The 21103-nt window shown below is 41.9% G+C and overlaps 5 protein-coding genes across 9 annotated transcripts in view; 2 read left to right on the top strand and 3 right to left on the bottom strand.

Annotated features, from left to right (window-relative positions):
- Positions 1-3845: 3845 nt before the first annotated feature.
- On the top strand, positions 3846-7166 carry LOC131885590 (glycoprotein-N-acetylgalactosamine 3-beta-galactosyltransferase 1-like). Of its 4 annotated transcripts, XM_059233676.1 has the most exons (10): positions 3846-3898; positions 3962-4151; positions 4219-4423; positions 4498-4680; positions 4748-5361; positions 5618-5854; positions 6042-6144; positions 6204-6361; positions 6694-6965; positions 7035-7166. In XM_059233676.1, the coding sequence occupies exons 5-10, from the start codon at positions 5334-5336 to the stop codon at positions 7140-7142; spliced, it is 906 nt and encodes a 301-aa protein (XP_059089659.1). In that variant the 5' UTR covers positions 3846-3898; positions 3962-4151; positions 4219-4423; positions 4498-4680; positions 4748-5333; the 3' UTR covers positions 7143-7166. The 4 variants fall into 4 exon arrangements, with proteins under 4 accessions (XP_059089659.1, XP_059089660.1, XP_059089657.1 ...); XM_059233677.1 differs by having other exon boundaries at positions 4498-5361; XM_059233675.1 differs by lacking the exons at positions 3846-3898; positions 3962-4151; positions 4219-4423; positions 4498-4680; positions 4748-5361 and adding an exon at positions 5374-5547.
- An 11-nt stretch (positions 7167-7177) lies between these two features.
- LOC131885589 (galactoside alpha-(1,2)-fucosyltransferase 2-like) lies at positions 7178-8893 on the bottom strand. The gene is made up of 5 exons (XM_059233673.1): positions 8707-8893; positions 8378-8638; positions 7933-8177; positions 7642-7864; positions 7178-7570 (listed from the first exon to the last, which is right to left on the bottom strand). The coding sequence occupies exons 1-5, from the start codon at positions 8794-8796 to the stop codon at positions 7208-7210; spliced, it is 1182 nt and encodes a 393-aa protein (XP_059089656.1). The 5' UTR covers positions 8797-8893; the 3' UTR covers positions 7178-7207.
- Positions 8894-11313: 2420 nt separating this feature from the next.
- On the top strand, positions 11314-13458 carry LOC131885487 (uncharacterized). The gene is made up of 3 exons (XM_059233548.1): positions 11314-12055; positions 12445-12730; positions 12801-13458. Exons 1-3 carry the CDS (start codon positions 11372-11374, stop codon positions 13355-13357), a joined length of 1527 nt encoding a protein of 508 aa, XP_059089531.1. The 5' UTR covers positions 11314-11371; the 3' UTR covers positions 13358-13458.
- LOC131885488 (uncharacterized) lies at positions 13457-14804 on the bottom strand. Its single transcript, XM_059233549.1, has 3 exons — positions 14306-14804; positions 14134-14242; positions 13457-14066 (listed from the first exon to the last, which is right to left on the bottom strand). Exons 1-3 carry the CDS (start codon positions 14764-14766, stop codon positions 13812-13814), a joined length of 825 nt encoding a protein of 274 aa, XP_059089532.1. The 5' UTR covers positions 14767-14804; the 3' UTR covers positions 13457-13811.
- Positions 14805-15543: 739 nt separating this feature from the next.
- LOC131885472 (uncharacterized) overlaps positions 15544-21103 on the bottom strand; it is a 22024-nt gene continuing 16464 nt past the window's right edge. For both annotated transcript variants that reach the window (XM_059233532.1, XM_059233531.1), the window contains exon 3: positions 15544-17459. In XM_059233532.1, the coding sequence (XP_059089515.1) occupies positions 17039-17459 (421 nt within the window). In that variant the 3' untranslated portion in view covers positions 15544-17038. The remainder of the gene's footprint in view (positions 17460-21103) is intronic.

The raw sequence follows: 21103 nt of genomic DNA, 5'->3' as shown, positions 1-21103 counted from the left end.
TCTGAGTCAACACCACATAACACAAAAAGTACATTCTTTATGTAAAAAATCAAAGTCAAGAATGTTTCAGCATGCAGTTTTATTTGATTTCTTTCCTTCTATATGTAAGTAGCGTTAAGGAAGTCCGTGAATAAACCAACATAATAAAACTTACCAAAAAAGATGGAAAAAAGGTATTCAATTTTATCTTGAATTTATCTTAACTATCTTATTTTATCTATTGAATAAAAGCATTGTCATGGCAAAAGATTCAGCATAAAAAAATATAAATAGTACTCAAACATGCCCCATGCTTTCAATTGGGTCAAAATACCTGCTTTTGCGAATAATTATGGGTAGTATTGGGCAGCATACAAATAGGATAAACTAAATTTGGATAAAACTTAGGTTCCTGATGGAAAAAGTATACCATTTACAAACTAAAACATAGTTGAGCTGGCCTATTTTTTAAATCTTGGGTAGCTTGGGCAAATTGTCCAAAATTTTGAAAAATAACACATGAAATCTCGACACATCGGAAAACTTGGCACCTGAAAACTAACACAGGAAGACTCGATGGAAAAATTCGACTCATTGGAGAACACAACAAAAATGAAATCTCACAGTTCGAACTTTATTGATGAATCTTTTGATGGCTTAACCAATGTGTTTTATACTAGTGCCAAACTTGTTATAGCAGAAGTATTAGCACCTTTAGGATGTATAACCTATATCCATTTCCAATTATCCTCAATTAAGACTGTTAGCAAATAGTTTCAGGCAGTCTTGTTTGTTCCCATCTGTTGCATGTTTTTTGTCGAGTTTTCCAATGTTTTGAGTTTTGCGATGCATCGATTTTAATGCGTCGAGTATTCTGATGTGCCGAGTCTTCCTGTGTCAAGTTTTTCGATGTGTCGAATTATCCAGGAACCAAGAAAGGTTGTTAAAGGTTGTGTTCTCCCAAAATGAAGATTAAGGTATTTTTTCTCAAATTTGACAAAATAAGATAAAAATCAAGGTTTTACGTGGGTGCTCACCTTTTTTCTTTAGGTCTAGTCATCAACAAAGCATCCTAATATTATTAATTGGAAGGTATGATTTATCCATTTGCAACTTCATGAAACCATTTTTTAAACAGTTTAACGACAAATATCCTAATTCTTGCCCAAAAAGCAATAATATCTCATGACAACTTTTGTGAGGGTGAGAGTAGTCAAATCAAAGAACTACCCCACTATAAACAATGAAAAAACAATCAGAGTGGCAAATGTCAATATTGTGTCCATTCCATTCAATTTTCTCACTTTTTATTATAAGGATTACTGGACTAAACAAAAACCACTCACATTCCTTTTTTGGGATTCTGAAGGTGTTAATAATGCCATACGACACGATCGTAACAATACAGAGACAACTACGAGATCGTTTGTGAGACCTGGGACAGAGCATGATAATGTAACTGCAATTTTGTGTTTTCATGTCACTTGCTATTATGAGCATTTGCTTCTAGAATATTATGGTGGAATAATCAAAGTTTTAGTGAAATTGTGACAAAGAATGGAGCTTTATTCAAATTTATGGAGATATTAATTGTATTGCATAGTAAAATTCCACTCATGACACTTTGCATCGTGTAAAGAGGGAAGGGTAAACACTTAATCGATAGTAACAAGAGATAGAAGGACGAAACGAGTACATAGATAGTAGTCACTCCGCAAGCACTATGGACAGTCCCTTCTTGAAGCCAAAGAGGGTCGGTGCGTGGCGAGGATCCAAATTCAGTGTGTTCCAGTATGGCACCAAGCGCACAAAGAAGGAATTGCCACGAGCGTTTTTACGGCCGAGGGGTTTTCTTAGATGGTTCCGAGAGACTGATCGCATTGAAGTGACCCCTGATGTTTTTTGAGCGTATTGCAGATATGGATAGTCGTATGTTGTCAGTAGAAGCAATCCATGAATTGGTAAAATCCGTACTGCTCATGTTTCAATGGAAGACGTCATAGACTTTGGCGAACACAAAACATGTCACATTTAAGGAGAAAATTTACCAATAATGTTTTTTGTTAAATGTCATTGTCATTTTTCTGGAAAATTTCTCGGCTATTTTCATGAATCAATACAATTTATGTTTTGAAATATTTTTGACTTTTGTATTAATCTGACATCTTGTGTATGACGGCTTGGCGTAGTTTTTAATTTAGTTTTGTTATCGTGAGTATACGACACTACTAAACTAAAAACTAAAATCATTGACATGCCTCGTAGGAAGCACAAAATTATGAGGGAAAAAGCCAATCTTTAAAGACCTCAAATTAATTGTGCACGATGAGAAGTTGCGAATCGTATCAAAATTTCTGCCTGGATTTTGACACATTAAGTTGACATTGTTGGTGAATCATTTCGGATGTTGTTCTCCGATCGAATTAGACACCACCCTCGAAGAGTCATTTGAAATGGCACATGATTAGCTAAACAACAGCGTGTAGTTTAAAAAAGCATGTAAGCTCAACATGGTTTTAGATTACAGATTGACTTAAAAGCAGAATGTGAAAAGAAAAAAAAATCGTTGATCTTTAGTCATTACAACTGCATTCCTTCAATTCACCACAAGGGTAAGTTTATGTATAAACCTGGGTTTTTTGTTTCGGCGTTTATTCCCTTTAAATCGATTTTTTTCATGAAATATGAAAACAAAGTCTGTGCAAAATTCGATGCCCCCGTTTTCCCTCTACAAACATCGGTCCAATTTCATCTTTACTCCAACATTTCGATGCTTGGAGATTAACCATTTTATTCAAATTTTCCAGAAATTCTTAAATGTCGTGCCCAAAGTGGTCACAATTGACTTCCTTGATGCAAGGAATGGTTGCTATTTGTCGTTTACAATCCCCCTGAAATTAATTGTCTGTTACGAATCCTGCCAAGATATTCGAAGAATTCAGGATGCGAATTCAGAACGAAACATTCTCGAGGGACCGATAAGTTTTGCAATGAGAGCAATCAATCAATATAACGCATTGCAAAGAAAGAGCCAAATTTTGTTAACAGAGTATTCTGAATTGATGTGATCGAGCACGTTTTTTGTAGCTTCTTGCTCATGAACTTATGCCAAAAGATTTACGGTCATTCCCAGATGCAAACTCAAAACTCTCACGCTTACACACAGATATGACGCGTGAAATTCGATCCTGGTTCGATAACGAACATACTGATTCGCTAGAAGAAAGGCCTCAAGGAATCCTTTGACAATAACCAAAGCACAAATTATCAGATATCACTTACCCTGGTGAGAAAAAAAGCACATTTGCGTAGCCATGCATTTGCTATATTTCTTCCCAATTCGATCTATCTCCAATCGATTTGCTCAAAACAGTTGTGCAACATAAAAGCGTTGAATGATAACTTGATCGAAAATATGAGTTGCACAAGCGTTGGCAGAATAATTTGACAGTCCAATACCATGCGACCTCCTTCTTTGAAGTCTGTGGTTCTAAGTGTCGCTTTGATCTCAATGGTATCTCTCACCAAGTTGATTGGAGTAGGATTCCCCGAGGATGACAATTTGTACGAAGATATTCAAATTGGAATGCGAGATGTGAAAAATCGGAACAATCAACCCAAGAAGATCGTTGTGAGTAGATCGCAGTTAAAAGAGTCAAAATCCGGAAACGATTGATGTTTGTTACGGAAGCAGATCATGTCGACTTGGGGAGCGGGATCTGGGACTCTATCATCCATCCTGCTCAAGCATTTGAATGCGTATTTCCATCAAGAACCTCTCCATTACTTTGGAGGCCGTCAAGTAGAAACCGTCTCGGACACAATAGAAGCTAAACGAGTGATCGAGGCATTGTTAAAATGCGAGNAAATTGGAATGCGAGATGTGAAAAATCGGAACAATCAACCCAAGAAGATCGTTGTGAGTAGATCGCAGTTAAGGGAGTCAAAATCCGGAAACGATTGATGTTTGTTACGGAAGCAGATCATGTCGACTTGGGGTGCGGGATCTGGGACTCTATCATCCATCCTGCTCAAGCATTTGAATGCGTATTTCCATCAAGAACCTCTCCATTACTTCGGAGGCCGTCAAGTAGAAACCGTCTCGGACACAATAGAAGCTAAACGAGTGATCGAGGCATTGTTAAAATGCGAGTATCGAAATCCAGTGTTAGGTAATTGATCGTTGGAGATGGCCAAGGGATAATCGCTTGGAATAAATCACCGTGATTATTTTTTCAGCCAAATACTTGTACCATGCCCGCTTTCAATGGCCTCGCCAATTCCAGAGCAACCCCAGCATTCTTAAAGGATGTTCCAGTCTCAGAAATTCGGACTGCTTTGACCAAGGATACCTCCAGCATCAATGTCAGAACTACAATATTCAAGTCATGAGAATCCTCAGATTGCGCTTGCATCATCTTGAAGAATTGCTGAAGGACAGAGGGTGAATCTGTCATACATTCTAATATGTTTTCAAAAGAATCCACTCATTATGTGACTGTCCATTGTTTGTTCCAGAATGGACATGAGAGTGCTCTTTTTGATCCGAGATCCCCGTGGAACGTTGCAATCTCGAATGGATACCATCAAGAGTTGTGCTCAATTCTTGAGTTGCCATTGCTCGACGACACTTTGCCGACATCTGAGTGACGATTGGACTTCATTCAGAAGTCTAAGAGCACAATTCCCTGGCCATGTTTGGTATTGTTCGTCATGTCAATACACAAATCGGTTGATTTTTTGGCCAAAGCTTTTTTTTCTTACCCAGGGCCATCCGATTCGAAGACCTCCACGGGAATCGAGAAGATACGATGAGGAAGTTGTTGACGTTTCTGGATTTGGAAATGGACCTTTCCACTCGGATGTCGATTTTGTCAAAAATCTTCACGAGTCAAAACAACAAAATCGATCCCTTCGAAAGTGCGCTCGATTGGCGTAAACAACTCTCCGGAATGAATGCTTCAGCCATTGATAAAAACTGTCGCTCCAAAATGTCCCCGATGGGCTATTTAACGTGCGATGGGAAAGTCCCATTGACAAAATGCGATCCCTTGCAAAGAAACATGAACTTGAACCCTTTACGATTGGCAACGAATTTGGGGTTTGCTTAATAAGCCATGATGAAAAGCGAAGCGACAGATTTAGAAAGATGAAAAACCGGTCGGAGGGAAACGGGGCATGGATTACGTTTTCAGTGTTTCGCCTCCCCAAAAAGTCACGGTATCATTCCAAAGTAGGAAAACATATTCCCTGGTGGTGTCTTGTCATTAGCACAGAGGGTACTGCTAAATGTATTGAGTGTGTAAAGTGTGTTTCTCTGTAGATGCGGAACAATATCGTTCAGTGGAAAAAAAATGAACAATTGTTACGTTCAGGGAACAGGTGATTATTGTGACAATTCGCACACGTTTATCACTGCCGCTCCTTTTGGACCAAACAGATATTTCTCAATCGGTTTTCGAGATCATCAATGTCAGTCAATTTGTTGTCATACATTGTGCAAGTCTGTCCCAATGTTCCAAATGAGGCGATTATGGCGAAGTGTGTGTCAATTGAGAGGCCCTCGAAGTGCGACAAAGTTTCAATGAAGATGAATAGTCTTAAGCTCACAAGTGCATAATTTGTCGTGTCTTTTTAGTGCTTGTCCGGAATGGCTTGGTTTGTTTGGCGTTGTTGTCTCTCCTTACGATTCTTCGCTTGAGTCAATGGAACGAGGCCATGGATGAAGTTTTAGAGGATAGATCCAAGAGAGCAGGAGGCAAGATCTTGTGTTGGATCTTGACGTACCCCATGAATAAAAACACTCAAGCTGCAGCTGTGAAAGAAACATGGGGACGGCGATGTGATAAGTTGCTCTTCATGACGAGTGAGAAAGGTATGGAAAGGAATCATATGGACTTTTGTTCCATGGAAAACATGTTCCTTAGAATAGTCGGTTCAGGATGTTTACAGTTTGAGCCTTGTTTTGTCGAGTTTGTTAGTTAAGGCCAGGCAAGGAATTGCTTGGTCGAAAGAAGCAAACATTACGAAAGATTTTACTTGTTCCTTTGATTTGATCCTAGACCCTGAAGATGATTCATTTGTGGCTTTGGAGGTGACGGAAGACCGGAAGAATTTATGGACGAAAACTCAACTCTCTTTGGAGTACATTTACAACAACCACTTGTAAGGTCAAGTTGAAGTTGTGCTTCAACTATGAGCCCAAATCGATGTGTTTCTTCTAGCGCCGGATATGACTGGTTCTTTAAGGCAGATGACGACACCTATGTCATAGTGGAAAACCTTCGTAAGTTCGCCTCACAATACTCTCCACAAGATCCAGCTTATTTTGGTTGCCGATTCAAACCCTTTGTGACACAAGGCTACATGAGCGGTGGAGCAGGTAAAGGTCTTAATCTTACTATGGCTGAAACGAAAGTGGTTTCCCCATACGGTTCTTAGGCTCTTCGAAAAACTTGTGTCCATTCTGACCGTCAGGGTGCGCTGTTTTGCTATTCCAACCTAGCTAACTTGCACCGATATTAAGACAAGCACTTCTTTTACTCCTTTTTTTTACCTTAAAAGTGTCTCATGTTCAATGAAAATTCAAGTTCCCTCAACTTTATGAACGAACCTTTCTCGTATCTAGCGCGGGTTTTCCCCTCCTAAGTTTAAGTTGCCTTTGAGACCTAACGTAGTCATTAAGCTCTTCAATGTGAAACTGAATTCTTTCAGGCTATCTTCTCTCCCGCGAGTCACTCAAACGCTTCATCGTCAATGGCTTTCGAAATGAGACCCGGAACGAGTGCAATCAACTTTCCTCTCCTTCCGAGGACGTTCAACTTGGGCGGTGCCTGGAAAAAGTGGGAGTGGTTGCGATGAACACGACGGATGCCATGGGTGGACATCGTTTCTTTCCCCTGGATCCCACTTTCCTACTGTACAAAGAAAACAAGAAGAAGCGAATTTACTGGTTGTTCCGTTACATTTACGAACCTTTATCATTTGTGAGTGAGAGTGTTCGGGATATCTTTTTTTTTATTGAAGACTAAATCCAATGTCTCTGCTCTTTACAGGGGGATCACGCTTATTCCAAGGAGGCCATTTCCTTTCATTACATTCCGGCTCATGCCATGAAAATATTTGATCTTTTTCTTTATCGCATTCGAGTAGCCGAATCATGATACAATTTCAAACTCTTAAAACTACACATTTCATCTCATACATCCAACAAATAAAACGAAATACGTCAAACTCGCCGGTATAATGACGAATAGTCCGGTTTTGGTTCCACAGGAGGTGGATGAGCATCAATAAAGTGCCAGTTGGGTAGATTTGCTTGCTTGATGGTTTCCACTTCTGTGTTGTTCCCAGTTCCAATATTATGGGCTAAAATGGTGTGCCCTCCCGCTAGATATGCACCCCAAAACCCAAAGGTCCCATAGTCATAGATTGAATGGTTGCAGAGAGACATAATACACAAATCGAAGTGAGCCTTGGACACCACTGGCATTTTGCGGTAAAAGTCCGATGGGAAGAACAAGACGGCTTCAATGTCAAAGAAAACCCGTTTGCACCATTTTTCGTCGTCAGATGTGACAAAGAAAACCATCTGAAAAAGCATGAGTTTGGTTAAGCGACTGAAGGATTAAGATGTTCATTGAATTTCAGCTTGACGGTTACTCGGTTCATTGCATTTTCATTCGTGAGGTTTAGTGAGTCTTGAAGAGCGGTAATGGCTCTCTTGAAATATTCCACCTCAACAAGCGATCCATTTTGAGTGATTTGTAAATGGTGATCGTAGGCAATGCGGCGAACATGGATTCCTACAAATATGGGGTTTGGGATCTCATATTGCAAGTCCAGACCCACCAAATCAACAAACTGGCTAGCCAGCTCAAATACTCTGGAACACCCAAGGGAGTTATCACGAGATGGTCCGATTTAATACGGGATCGTGTACTTGTTCCTTACTTTCGCTTGAAGGTGAATTGGTGCTTTAGCACGTGATACATCTTATGGAACACCCTCACAGCATTAGGATAATTGATCAGATGAATGTAGGGATACTTTCCAGCGTGCTTATTCAAGAACAGATCCACCACTTTGGGATCACCTCCTGGGTCCAGGTAGCGCACCACGTCAATGCATTCATCGGAAACATTAAAAGGCAAGTGATTTATGTTGGAAAATGCTTCACTCAGCACATCGTAGAGTGTCTAAAGAACAACAATCACTAAAATTGCAGACATAATGAAAAATAAAACACGACTGGGATAAATGGAAAGTTGGCATATATTTAACTGAAAACGTTTTCCTTTTTGGTCTCTTGATTTCAAAATGTCCCTTTTTATACGAATATGGTTTTATTTTGGCACATTGTTTATCCCAAACGTGTTCCCGAAGTGAAATGGTTTACCTGAGAGACGGCTGGATAGTAGCCGGACATCGTTGTTATTGCTAATAACGTGGCATATTCACTCATCTTGTTGCCAATACCACCCCGATCAAACGTGGTCATGACGAGTTTGTGAGGATAGCACGGGTAACGCCTTTTTTCTTCTCGAGGTCGCGAGGCCGTGTGACAATTCCGCTTGCGAATCGGGCATTCAGGACACTTTTGGCAAAGACACGTAGGACAAAGCAACGGTGGAGGGCATTGTTTTGCATCCTCTGATATCTAATTGACTCGAAGAGGTTTATGATGAGTGAAGACAACCACAAAGACATCGTAAAACAAGTCCTCACCGGTTCCAGTTCCGTTAGGAACATGTACATGAAACCCAGGTAAGTTCCAAATATGAAGGCGAACAATCCGAATTGATGACGTATTTTCATTTATCCGAGATTTTTGTCATGAATCTCATGACAGCATGGATAGCATGTTTCTCCTCTCGCGAACTGGACTACTGGTTATCGGTTTGCTAAATTGAACAAGTGTTTCACATATACTTGTTTCATCTCGTGGATCGTCGTTTCGAATCTATTAAAAACACTAGTTTCCATTTTTTTTTCAATTTCACTTTCATTGGTGAGCATTACGAGAGAAAGCGCTCCTGAGATTAAATTTTAATTTGATGGAAAGAACCAATCCTGCAATATTGACTTGCTCGATGCCATCACTCACATATGTAAGCATGGGCCTTCATGGTCAGAAAACATGCGTCAAGTACCGGTCATTTCTCATGGTTCAATACCCGTGTTTTTGTAGGGTCAAATCTGTTCTTGTTTTTTTGCGACATGATAGCTGATTTCCGAACCATAATCAGCACCATAGAGTATTGGGAAATGGTGTTCGTGTGGGGTTTCTGCTTGGTTTTACCTGTTAGAGTCCTTTGGATCTGCTCTACTAAATTTATCGGCTTTTGTTTCCTAGAAACGCCTTTGTCCCCAACCTGACAAGACGGAAAACAAAACATAAGAATCACTACCTAGAAAGTACATGGCAACAAAGTTAGAGTCCAGTAATGATCAAGATAAACCAAAAAAACAGCATTTCAATCATTATGTTACAAGAAAGTTCCGAGGGTTTAATGCTCAAATTATTTGTTAATCGCGAAATGTGGGGAATAAACTCAGTTTGATAAGCATTATTACTCTTTCTGTAGCGACACTCTGGTAGTAGATGGGACAAGATTTTCCGAGTCATGATTCTAGCTAGATCCTATAAATGAAAGGGACGTTCATAACAACGAGAAGCTAGCAAGGTGCCCATGAAGGGTCACTTAAGCGCCGTTTAAGACGATCGTAGATTAAAGACAGGTTTAAACTGACAAATATTTTTGTCTCGCCTGTCTGTTGTTAATGGCTGCCAGAAGACAGACTCCGGTTATTTCGGTACAATAATTGTTGATTGCTAATTTCATAGCGTGCCTTTTTCCAGCCTTTGAGCCATCAGGATTGATTGAGGATTGACAGCCACATTATTATGGTACAAACCAAAGAGGAACAGCTGAATGGATTTTCCAATAACTTTGGAACATCCGATTATTGGCACCTGTCTTCCCATTCCAATTCAGTCAGAGGGCCTCATATTTTTGTGGGACGCGTCCTGCCCTCACTCGGTCATGTCTTGTGTGTTCCCAATCATGAAGTTCCCAGGCAGACGACGATCCATAGATTTGGAAGTATGCTTGACGGCGTCGTTCTCGCCGGAAAAAAATGGTCCCAAATTCTCATTAACCCCTCGTACAATGGTGAAGAAGGATCGAGGTGAAGGAAACAGGCGCCTCAACCACCGTTGCTGCTTTAAGCGACCTACCCAACTGATTGTTCAAGTCAAACCTCAGGCTACTCGTGGACTGGTCCAGGTAAGAGCGAGTTGCCCCGTCAACACATGACGAGAAAAGGGGGGGACCAAAGTTTTGGTCCCAAAGCCTCATGTGTTGGGAGAGTTTTGTTCCGTCTGTTCACATCAAAGCACCTTGCCCAACATAGCAGAGGTGGTTTTGTCGTCGGCGTCATGGCACTCTCGGTCGGCACAGATATCTACGGTGAGCTGATCGCCGTGGAACAAGGGCACACGGGCCTCTAACAAGCTGATTTCCTCTCGGCAGCATTTACAAGTAGGGCAACATTTACATGAAAGGTATTTTCTGCGAAATAAAAAGGCTTACTTGCAACTTTCCACCTTTGCTCCTTTTGAGCAATTAGTGTCCGCCATTGATTTTAACGCATATCAACACTTACAATTGTAGATTACATGGGCCTGATTATGTCCTTTACCACAAGACCTCCTGGTCCCTTACGCTCTCATCGAAGGGTCGATCACGCAACAATGCTGGGAAATTCAACAAGAGTTGAGTGTAAGTAGAGGGTGTTGAGACAGAGAAAGAGGACGAAAGCCACGGACGGAGTGGTGCCATCCAGATCTACCAAACTGGTGAGGGAACCATGTCGGCCCGTCTACCTAGAGCTATTTCCAACACAATCCCCGAGCAAACAGTCGACAGTGCACTCTAGATCACTTTTTTGCGGTGATCCATTCAAGGCCCGGAGGAGTTCGGCAACCCGTTACTCCTCACGAGAGAACTCCGTATCAGCGATGATGGCGGCAATGCACAACCCCGGGGAATCCCGCATTTCCAATTTGCCCACCATCGTGGTCGTTGATAGTTCCAAGGCTCCAGACGAGCAGAAACGAACTCAAATCACTTTGTACAAACCGGAGTTCTCCAAACAGATCCAAAGTACGGGTAAGAAAGTGGCTCAACGATCTCAACGAGTTCTTAGGCGGTTAGACTCGACCAAGACCAAGCAATCCGCGACAGCCACTTCCAGTAATGGGGACCTGAAATATTTCGCTCAATACGGAGAAGGGGGAGGGGTAAGAGGAGGAGGAGGAGGAGGAGGAGGAGGAAGCAACAACAACAACAACAACAGCGGGAGTGGTGGAGTGGTAGGCACGGCTATCATGGCTCCCAGTGTCAAATTCAAGTCCAGCCAAACAAGTTCCATTGCGTCTCCGGTTGTCATTAGTCAGGGAAGCAATAAAGTAAAGCCTTTCGAGAGCCGAAAGGCCGCCAGTCAACGGAGAAGGGCTCTGAAGCAAGGAACAACAAACAAGGAGAGGAGTGATTCGTCCAAAAAGCGATCACCAGCCAAAAGTGATAAAAAGGACATTTTCATACAAATACCTGTCATGGAGTCTCCGAGTCCTCAGGCTGATGAGGAGCCCCTGGGAGTCGAGATTGATGCTCTGGAGGTGGAGGTGATCTTACCCGAGCCAGAAACCCCGGATATTACCATCACAGACACAGCTGATAATGAAATTCGGCGCCTACCATGTCCATCCTCATCCGATGAAGAGGACAGTGAGTCTCGTGAGTTGGAGCGGCTCAAGAACCAAATCAGAGCCAACCTCAAACCCAGGGACGTTAAGAAGGACAAAGAGGCCGCGGCCGCTGTGGTCCAAGCCTTCAAAAACCAAGTGAATAATCGACGACCAACCAAAGTGGAAAATAAGTGGCACATTTGGAAGTACGCTCAATATGAGAAAAGTCGAACCCCCAAAAAGGATTGGCTCGACGAGACTTTAGCCGGGGGATCGATGGATGTTGGCTGGGGACGACGGATCTACGATAAAAACGAAATTGAGGTATGTACTAGTTACTAACCCCCCTGAATTCCTCAATCCACAGTAGGTCGAGGTCGGCAAGTTTCCGTTCCCAAACTCACATTAGTGGGCACTTATCCAATTTTATGACTTTATTATGGAGCGTGATCCCGAGCCCAGTGTTGAAGTCATAAATGCAACAACAACCTTACTCCCACCCGCAGACCTTGAGGGCCATTTGAGTTCCATAGAATGTCCTATGGTTCACAAAACAGCCATAAAGCTTGATTTCCATTGACAGTAAGCGTGTTATCACCTCAAGCAAAATCAGGAAAACGACAAATGAGTTCCACTTCGGCATCCAACATTGACAGAACTTTGGGCACTTTGATGACTTCTGGTCACTTCTATCTCCTGATGCTGGGTTTCAGAGTGATGATCGAGAGCGAGAGCGAATCCAATTGGACGAGGCTAATACTCGTCACTTGAACGTAAAGTTGAAGAAAATCCCCGAGATGTACGGCTTGTGGGACAACATCTACGACCGGCGAGTGATCCGAGCCTTGGACTGCAATGCAAAATGGATCCCAAATCGGAAGGAGGTGGAGAAACGTAAGAAAAAGGATCGCAATAAATCCTCTCGTAAGGACAAAACCGACAAGGATCAAGACGGAGAAGATCCGTTTGCCGAGTCCCGCAAAAAATGGGTTCCAACCGGTAAGATGAGTCGTTGATTCTGAATTGAACTTGTTTTGAAAGCAGAGAGGTTTGTTTCAAAACATTTCAGGTAATGAGCTCACCGAGGACGATCTGGAGTTTTGCTTGCATCATACCAATTACCCAAAGGAAAACATCAAGAAGTGGTTCAAAGGGTTCCGTCAGACGTGTCCCAACGGACGCCTAACCAAAGCTCACCTCCATTCCCTATTCAAACAGATTTTTCCCAACGGAGACTCGGAAATCTTTTGCAACCACATTTTCCGTATATTCGACAACGACGGCAACGGCTTTCTGGACTTTAAAGAGTTTCTCATGGCCTTGGATGTGGCTTCTTGTCGTTCCGATGTGGAGAAACTCCAATGGGCATTCAGGCTATACGATGTGGACTCCTCAGGTTCCATTAACCTAAAGGAAATTGCCACCATCATGGAGACCATGGAACAAGTCGAAGGCCACAAGGACGTGTCGAGTCTGATGGTGGCCAAGAGGGCCACGGAAATCTTTGGCAAGCTGGATGACGACAACGACGGCGAGATCACCATGCAAGAATTTGTGGACGGTTATCTTCGAATGAGAGAATCTGATGGTGCTTCCTCTTCTGATAATACTTCGGATAAGCCTTGAAGGGCCTTCCCAGATGCGTACAACCCAGGGTTTTGTGAGACGGGGATCTTATTCAGTGTGTAATGGTACAATTTTCAATGTTGATAGAACACAAATAAATCATGAACAAGAGACTAGCCTCGTTTCTTCAATTCTTCAAAATCAATTCATCCAGATGTGAGTTAAGTTAGTAAGGCATTGACCTTCGGAAAATTGGTATCATTTGAAGTGGGTAAAAAAAATGGTTTCAAACCATAGCGTGAATTGGTCCCAAATACGCGAGAGTGCATTTTGAGAAGGGTCTTTTAGCTGCAACATGCGACCACGGTAATCTACCATAGCGTACGTTTTTCTAGGTTCCAACTTGACGAGAAGGAATATGGCTGGTTGTATCAATGGTCAATAGACACCATTGGTTTGGGAGCCATTGATTGAAAGGCTATCAAAACGCTGTGAATGAATCATGATGAAGTATTTAATCAATCGGGACCAAGACAGCTGTTGTTTCCTCTTGGACTTGAGGTAGAAGATTAGGCGTTTGTCTACGAATGTTGTCCATTGCTCCCGGATGAGGAACCTGATGGAAATCATCGGCCTTGAAGAATATCTGTTTACGTTTCCAATGGTTCAACGGAAACCGCTTCCAAAGTTTAGGACTGGAAAATTCCGATGCTTTCAATAACCTCTTTGTGAATTCGACCATATTTTCCCAGTATTCTTCAAGTTCAATCTGAAATGAAAGACATCTTCCAAGACTGCCTCGCATTTCTAAGCTCTCTTAAAATGCAAATGCGTACATTGTCACAAACGAAGTTCTCGGTCCATTGCGGGATTACTCGATAGTAATACTTGGCCTCGTATTTCCCCACAAGACGAGCATGCCTGGTCCCTTGGGTATTAACGGATCTAAAATGAGGAACATCCATCAAAAAGAGACACCTCCGACAAGCCTAAGTTGGCGGATCTTACTTGATGAGGTCGAAATCGTTGTGAAGGTAAGTTACCGCCTCAGCATAGACCCATTTATCGGAGAAGGTATTCATAGCACCCAAAAATGATCTTAGAGCATGCTCATTGGGATATCTTTGGCAACAGGGGGGAAAATCCTCCACAAAATAATCAACCTCCAGATCGTTGAGGTAAGCACACACACCGGCAGTCTTACTTTCATTACTAAGAACGATCACCAAGCACTCTTGAATGTTAGAAGCAAAAGGTTCTCGCCTTAGAAGTTCCAAGTCATTTCGTATGGGAACTATGAGAGGTTTTTTGTCTAAATGCTGAGTGTTGTCGGCAAGAGATTGAGACCGAACCTTTTCTTGGGATCTTTCGGCAAGTTTGCTTTTTAGCAAATCTAAAGCCCAAAAGAGGAGGAAGACCACAACTAAAACGGTGATAGAGATTAAAAAGATTAATGTCACGGATGCCATCACTAAAACTGGGCTTTGTTTGAGGGTTGGGCAAAATCGACCTTATCTCTTAGGGAAAAGGTTGCGTTGTTACTTTAATTGATGTTCCGTTTTCAACGATGACACCCTGATTTATCGGATAAACGCAGAATTCTCGTTAATTTGTCAACAAAAGTAATTAAACAAACAACAAGACTTTTACTATATTAAAACGGAAATTGTGACATTAGATTAATCAAATTTAGCCCTCCCAATTTGATAATTATCCAAACTGATTAATCCTATTGACGTGAGGAAATGTTAAGCATGGAGTATGTAGTCATCTCTTCAATATGTTTTTAGCTCAATCATTTGCTTGTGCAGATTTATGTGTTTTAGCGATTACATGATTCCACTTTAAAATCTAGAAACAACTTTTAATATCATGCCTTTTTTAATTTAAGAAATATATGAATAAGACTAGAGCTTTTGTCCTGACTGAAACTAAAAGTACTCGTGCACTCATAATTAGATTTGATACGGAAACAAGGTTGATTAGGTTGCTGATGAGTGAAAGTCAATTTGAATTTTAAAAAGCTTTAGAGACTCTGACCTATCCCAAGTACCTATTATACCTATTATTTCCAGTCAATACAATTGTTGAAGCAATAAAAGTAGGAGCGAATGCATTTCTGTATATTTGTGTATTATTGACGATAGGTTTAAAATATTCACCATCTACTCGTACATATAGGTTCCAGAAAGGGTGATGGCTCTCAATGAACATCCTGAACTAAAGGTCGAAAATCAGTCAACGAATTGAATCTTTACTTTATCATACTGATGACTAGATATTTTATTTTCATTTGTCTGTAACTAAATCGTACTGTAAACGAGCTTGTGATAAAGAAAGGAAGCTGAGAATGGGGAAATTCCGGAAAAGTGAGCTTCTCTATTAGCAAACGGGTGTTTGTGGTTCAGTTTTGATTGGCTTCTCGTCAGGGAGAAACACGGCCTTGGTTTGGTTGCTTTCAAATTGGTGCCAAGCTATTATCAACAGCATTTCCATATACATGAAACATATATGATCGTGAAACAGCGAGACCCGCGGATACAAACATATCCTTCGTATGTGCAAAGTACTCTAGCAATAGGGACAGTAGCGGCAGCCATAGCAGCCTTAGTAGTAGTAGTAGTAGCAGCAGCAGCAACAAGAAATCGAATACATCTTTTTGTTTGTAGTTGTAGAAGATGGTGTTTGGGAATTGGGGATCGAGGTGTGTACGTACAGTAGTAAAAGTATGGTGATGTTTGTTGTTCAAGAAGAAGTTGATGATGATGTTGGGAACATAAATACCGTTAATGATCTGACAAAACAAATTGAAAGTGTTCTAGAGTTCCGCTTTCTTGTGAATCAAGCCTATTTTCGGCCATCTTTAATGAGTCAGGCTGCAGGTGCTGTTGTTGTTGTTCTTTCTTTACACATCCAATGGGCGTGGTCTCGTTTTTCTTTTTTCTTCGGGAGGATTTGTGATGAAAAAAAAATCTCTGGGGAAAATGGGGGAGGCAGAGAACGAAATGAGCTTGTAATATTTTTTTTGCGACTAAGGTGAAGAGAGAAAAGGTCTGCAGAAGGACTACAAGAACGAGACAGAATTCTGTATCTTTTTTTTTCTTGACGTACAAAAATAGTCATCTTTTGCTTTTCCTCCATCGTTTCATCGTCGTACTGGATATCCACCTCTCTCGACAAGCATTCTTTGGGAAGCATCGTAAAAGTAATCGTATAATTGTTCAATTATCATAGTTGTATTAGTATTCGTAGAAGTATTCATATGATGATCATCACCGAGCCGGATGAAGCATTCATCCTTGATTTTACCGTAACCAAGACGAGGATGAAGTGCCATATATTTTTGGATTGGGTGCCTCAAGTCTTGCCGTTCAGATTTTAGACTGAAGGCCGATCATGACACACCCCGTGCTCTTGAGGGTTGTGATTGATTTGAATATTGTGGTGCAGAGCAAAGCGGTAGCAGTGAATTTCTCCTCGGTCTTTTCAGAAACTTCAGTCAATTAATCATGGCACAAATGTTTCACAGCGTCGTCGTCGTAATCGTCGACCAAAATTTGCAGCTTGTGGCAGTCCTTGTGTGTGGGAGCCTTGACAAATTGTTCCAAGGAAACCTTAAACAAAGCCACAACCTCACTTTTGGCCCGATACTTATCCTTCTTTTTCCCCTCTTTTTTCCCCACGTCATTATCGCTCCGCCAAGCATTCAAATCGTACACTCAAAAGCACGTGGTCTTAGTTTCACATAATCGTGCAGCAGCCTTTCTTCTTCTTGGGCCCTTTGTCATCCCCGAGGGTGACGTGCTGCACCCTTCCAGGGGTGCCAAGTTGAGGCATGTTTTCACGTTTCACCGTGTCTGTGGTCAGCGGTTTCCCGCCATTCTTCATATCGCCATTACTGCTGTTCCCATTGCCTTCGCTGGCGCCTTTACTGCCACTGCTGCCGGGATTGGCCGAGCTCTTCCCATTGGCTTGAAGGTTGTTGGACTGATTCTTCTGAGCTTGGGCCGTGGATTCAAGGAAAGCTGCGTCTGGTTCGTCTTTGATGGGCGTGCCATCAGCATGCTTCAGTTTGCCCTCGCGCCATAGACGTAAGAGCTCCTCCGCTTCGTGACTGAGCTGTCCTTCAGGACGGAAAGGGTTGTCCCAACCCTCGTAAGAACTGGAACAAAGACCAACGATTTGGGTGAGACAGGGGAGTAAAGACCAACGAAACTATCAATCTAACTCTAATGCTAACAATTGGGAGAAGAGAAAGAACTACTATGTCGTGTCCTGTTCGTTGTTCCCCATTGGATGGGAAGTTCCAAGTTATTTGCCTTTCTTGCGGGGGGTTTATTTGCTCGGTGTGCTGAAAGGCTCGTCCTAATCAGGACCCGAACTTTCACACTCGTTAACTTGGAAGATGTTTTTTGGTTCCATCTTCTCACTTTATCACGCCTTTGTTGCCACCTGTGCCCTAAAAAACAGGCCATATTCGCTCCCCTTTCACGTTCTCTCATCAGTAGTATACTAAGCTCTTTTCAAAAAAGAGGCCGTTATGCCAACGTGGAAGCATTGTATTTTGCAGCTCTTCGTGACTTGTTCTAAATCGGGTGGCCTTTTTTCCCAGAGGTCTGAGATACCAAAGACATCATTAGCCCGTTGGTCCAGTATTTGCGTAACCAGACACAGCCTAATTAGCCCAAATGGTAACCGTAGCCGCGTCTCCCAATGGATTAAGCTCCAAACATGTTAGTTGTCGAACATCTAAGGCACATTCAGAATAAAAGGGGTCCAGACTGGGGTTGTAAGGGACGATATGACAAGGCTTTTAGAACAAATACCTCTCAGACAATACTCCTACGTACAGTAGGTCGTTGTATTGACATTCACATTATTCTTGCGTTATCTCTGTGATAAGAACCGACGAGCTCCAATTCAAGAGACCGTTTTTTTCGGGACGGATCCATTATCCGTCTTTTTACAATTACGTAATGGTCTGGTGGCTTATCCTAATCATAGTTGGGCATAACTGACTGTTTAAAGAGCATCTGTATTGAATAATTTCTTGGCATTTGGATAAAGCCCACAAGCAAGGGTACGAATCAAGAAATAAATCAACCAACCAAATTGGAACCTTCACCAAACCCAGTTTTGACAAAGTACTAAACCACGTGAATCGAAGATAAATCATTGGAAACCGTAAAAAATCTTCATTCATGAGCAACATTTCCTCAGTTGTGTAGATATGAATATGCTATTCATGCATTTCTCCATGCTCATTTGCATCCTGCCATCAAGTAAAGACTTATTGTAGCCAGATAGGACCGCCGACTGTTTAACGTTGCTAGTTGTGTATGAGAGTGTGGAACGTACAATTCTTCATTTTTTTGCTGGATATTGAAGAAAATATTCTGTGAAAGAGACCTGTCATCGAGTTAGCTCAGAGCAACTTTACAACCGGGCAAGGGTCCAAACACATAACAGTGAATAGAAAAGCAATTCTTGCCTGAAGGTGATCTCCAATTTTTCGAGCCATTGAGCCAAACTGCGGGTCTACGTCAGCAAGGGAAGCTTTTTGAGTGTATGAGTGCCCGCGTAATGGCTGGACGCACACGGTTCTAAAATTTGGAATTTGTTCCAGTCTCAAAATGAGATGCATCTGCATCTCCACTTCAAACACACTGAAAGGGGATATCGTAAAAGGGAAGTTTTATGCCGGATTTGGCCTAAGTTTTATGATTTCTTGCACGTCCAGCACATGTACGTTGTTCATTTATCGTCACTTTCAATTCTATGTAATTTCATACACGGAGATCAGCAAAGGCTGCCGCTCATTTGTACCTCAAGTAAAACTGAAAGTGACGACCAGAAATTTTAAAGTATTTAACGACGGCGACTACCCTAGCCCAGACATTTATGTGAGAGAAAACAATGCCAAAAAGAAATATTTCGCAGCAGAACGCTAAGAACTTGAGCAAATGAAAAAAAATTAAATTGACTAATGGTCTAAAAGTCAACCGTGTGGTTTTATCGATTGTCCACAAACGCCTTCTGGTAACAGTAACAATCGACAAAGTGTCATCTGCTTTTGGTCACTTTCCTCAAAAGCTTAAGAAGGGGCGCATGTAAGGTGATAAACAATTGCAAAATGAAAGTGAGCCCTAAAGAATGGAGATTGCTCTAACTAGGAGTGTTTTAGGCTTTGACAATCTCCGGGATGAGAGGAAAAAGGAAGGCAAAAGCTCATAAGGAGAATAGAAGTAAGAAGAGGTTGCCCACTGTTCTGTTTCATCTACCCCCTCCGTGTTCCCATAATAATCACAATCATCTTGTTCACACAAACAAAGACAACACCAATGAAGATGCTCTCCATGATATTGCTTTGATTGACGGAACTCATTCAATGATCCGCGTATTGCTTGTGCTGTGGGTACTGCTTGTATTATGAGTTTTTCACCCAAAACGGCAAGTAACCCGAGAGTGTATTTGTATTTTCGAGTTCAATGAAAGCCCAAGTTTTGCTTCTGAATTATTCATCTTGGCCGGTTGGGGGATCCTTGCGTTCCGATCATCTTGAATCCGGGATGGAGTGCGTGAATGAGTGACTTGAGTTGTTGGCAACCTGACTAAGCTTGAAAGCGAGGCTTCCATGTACATACAGATTTGCCTCAACTACAAACTACTTTTGCTACCCGACGTATTACTCCTGTTGCCGTACGAACAAGGAAAGGGTCGCACTTACATACTTAACTGCTTCTAGTCTAACTAAGCTGTAGTGACGGCATACACCGGAGATACTCGTAGTTGTTGGACAGGAGGCTGGTGGTGGCCGGTCGTCTTGGCCGGTCTATGGAGGCCTAATAAGGAATGGAAACTAATACGAAGCTCTACAGGGGATGGCGTTTTGGCCATCTTCGATGATCTCCCCTGCTAGGAACGAGCTAGCTGGCTTATTTTCTGTCAAAATCTGATAAAGCGGCACGACAAACCCACTGAAGATCATCATGCCTTGTGCATGTGCCCCAGTAGAACATGCACTGCACAGTATACTGTGCACAGCGGACTTGTATTTCTTTGGACTGGGATCGTGGGCCATATTAGAAGTGAATGAACTTTATGAAGAATCTCTCTTGATTGCCCGGATATTCCGTCTGCCCACACTGATGGCTTAAAGATGAGGAAGACATTCCTTTCGAGACGAAAAAGAAAACAAATGCCCCGAACCCAGTTATTTTTCACGCAATCTGATCACCTGTCCTCTTCATCTCAATCTTACCCAAAGCTTTGATACTCAAAGCCATGAGGTAAAAACGCGTGTGTTCAGTCTCCATCAACGCATATCGACACGCTCGCAAAAATGGCGTTCCTACAGAGATCCGAGACACTTTGATACCAAACCTTGGTTAATGTTACGCTAAACCACCAAAAGGATCATGCTCCGACATGCCCTCACAACTGAAGGCTAGCATATTTCACGAAATAAAGCACTTAAGTACCTCAAATGTTATCTAAAGTGGTTGAATTGAATCAAAGGGAATATCAAATACTAAAGGCGCTCAGTGTACCGAAGATACACTATGATCCAAGTCGGGAATTAATTCTGCATAGCAAGTAAAGTGCACTTCTGTGATTGTCTCCTTACTTTAGTTTGGTCTAGTTTTTAAAAATGGGGTTGCCTATTAGTCAAGCTGTCCAGAATTGCAGTTGATTGATTTGTCTTGGGTAGGGAAACGCTACGGATATATTGGATTTCAGAGGCAACAAAGTGACTTGTGTGCACGAGCTTGAGAACCTGGAAGCAAAGCACTTCTTGCTCGTTAA

Source organism: Tigriopus californicus, chromosome 8, assembly GCF_007210705.1.
Source record: "Tigriopus californicus strain San Diego chromosome 8, Tcal_SD_v2.1, whole genome shotgun sequence".
In the NCBI taxonomy this organism is placed as follows: Eukaryota; Metazoa; Arthropoda; class Copepoda; order Harpacticoida; family Harpacticidae; genus Tigriopus; species Tigriopus californicus.
Note: the sequence above shows the minus strand (reverse complement) of the source record. Positions and strands in the feature narration are given on the sequence as shown.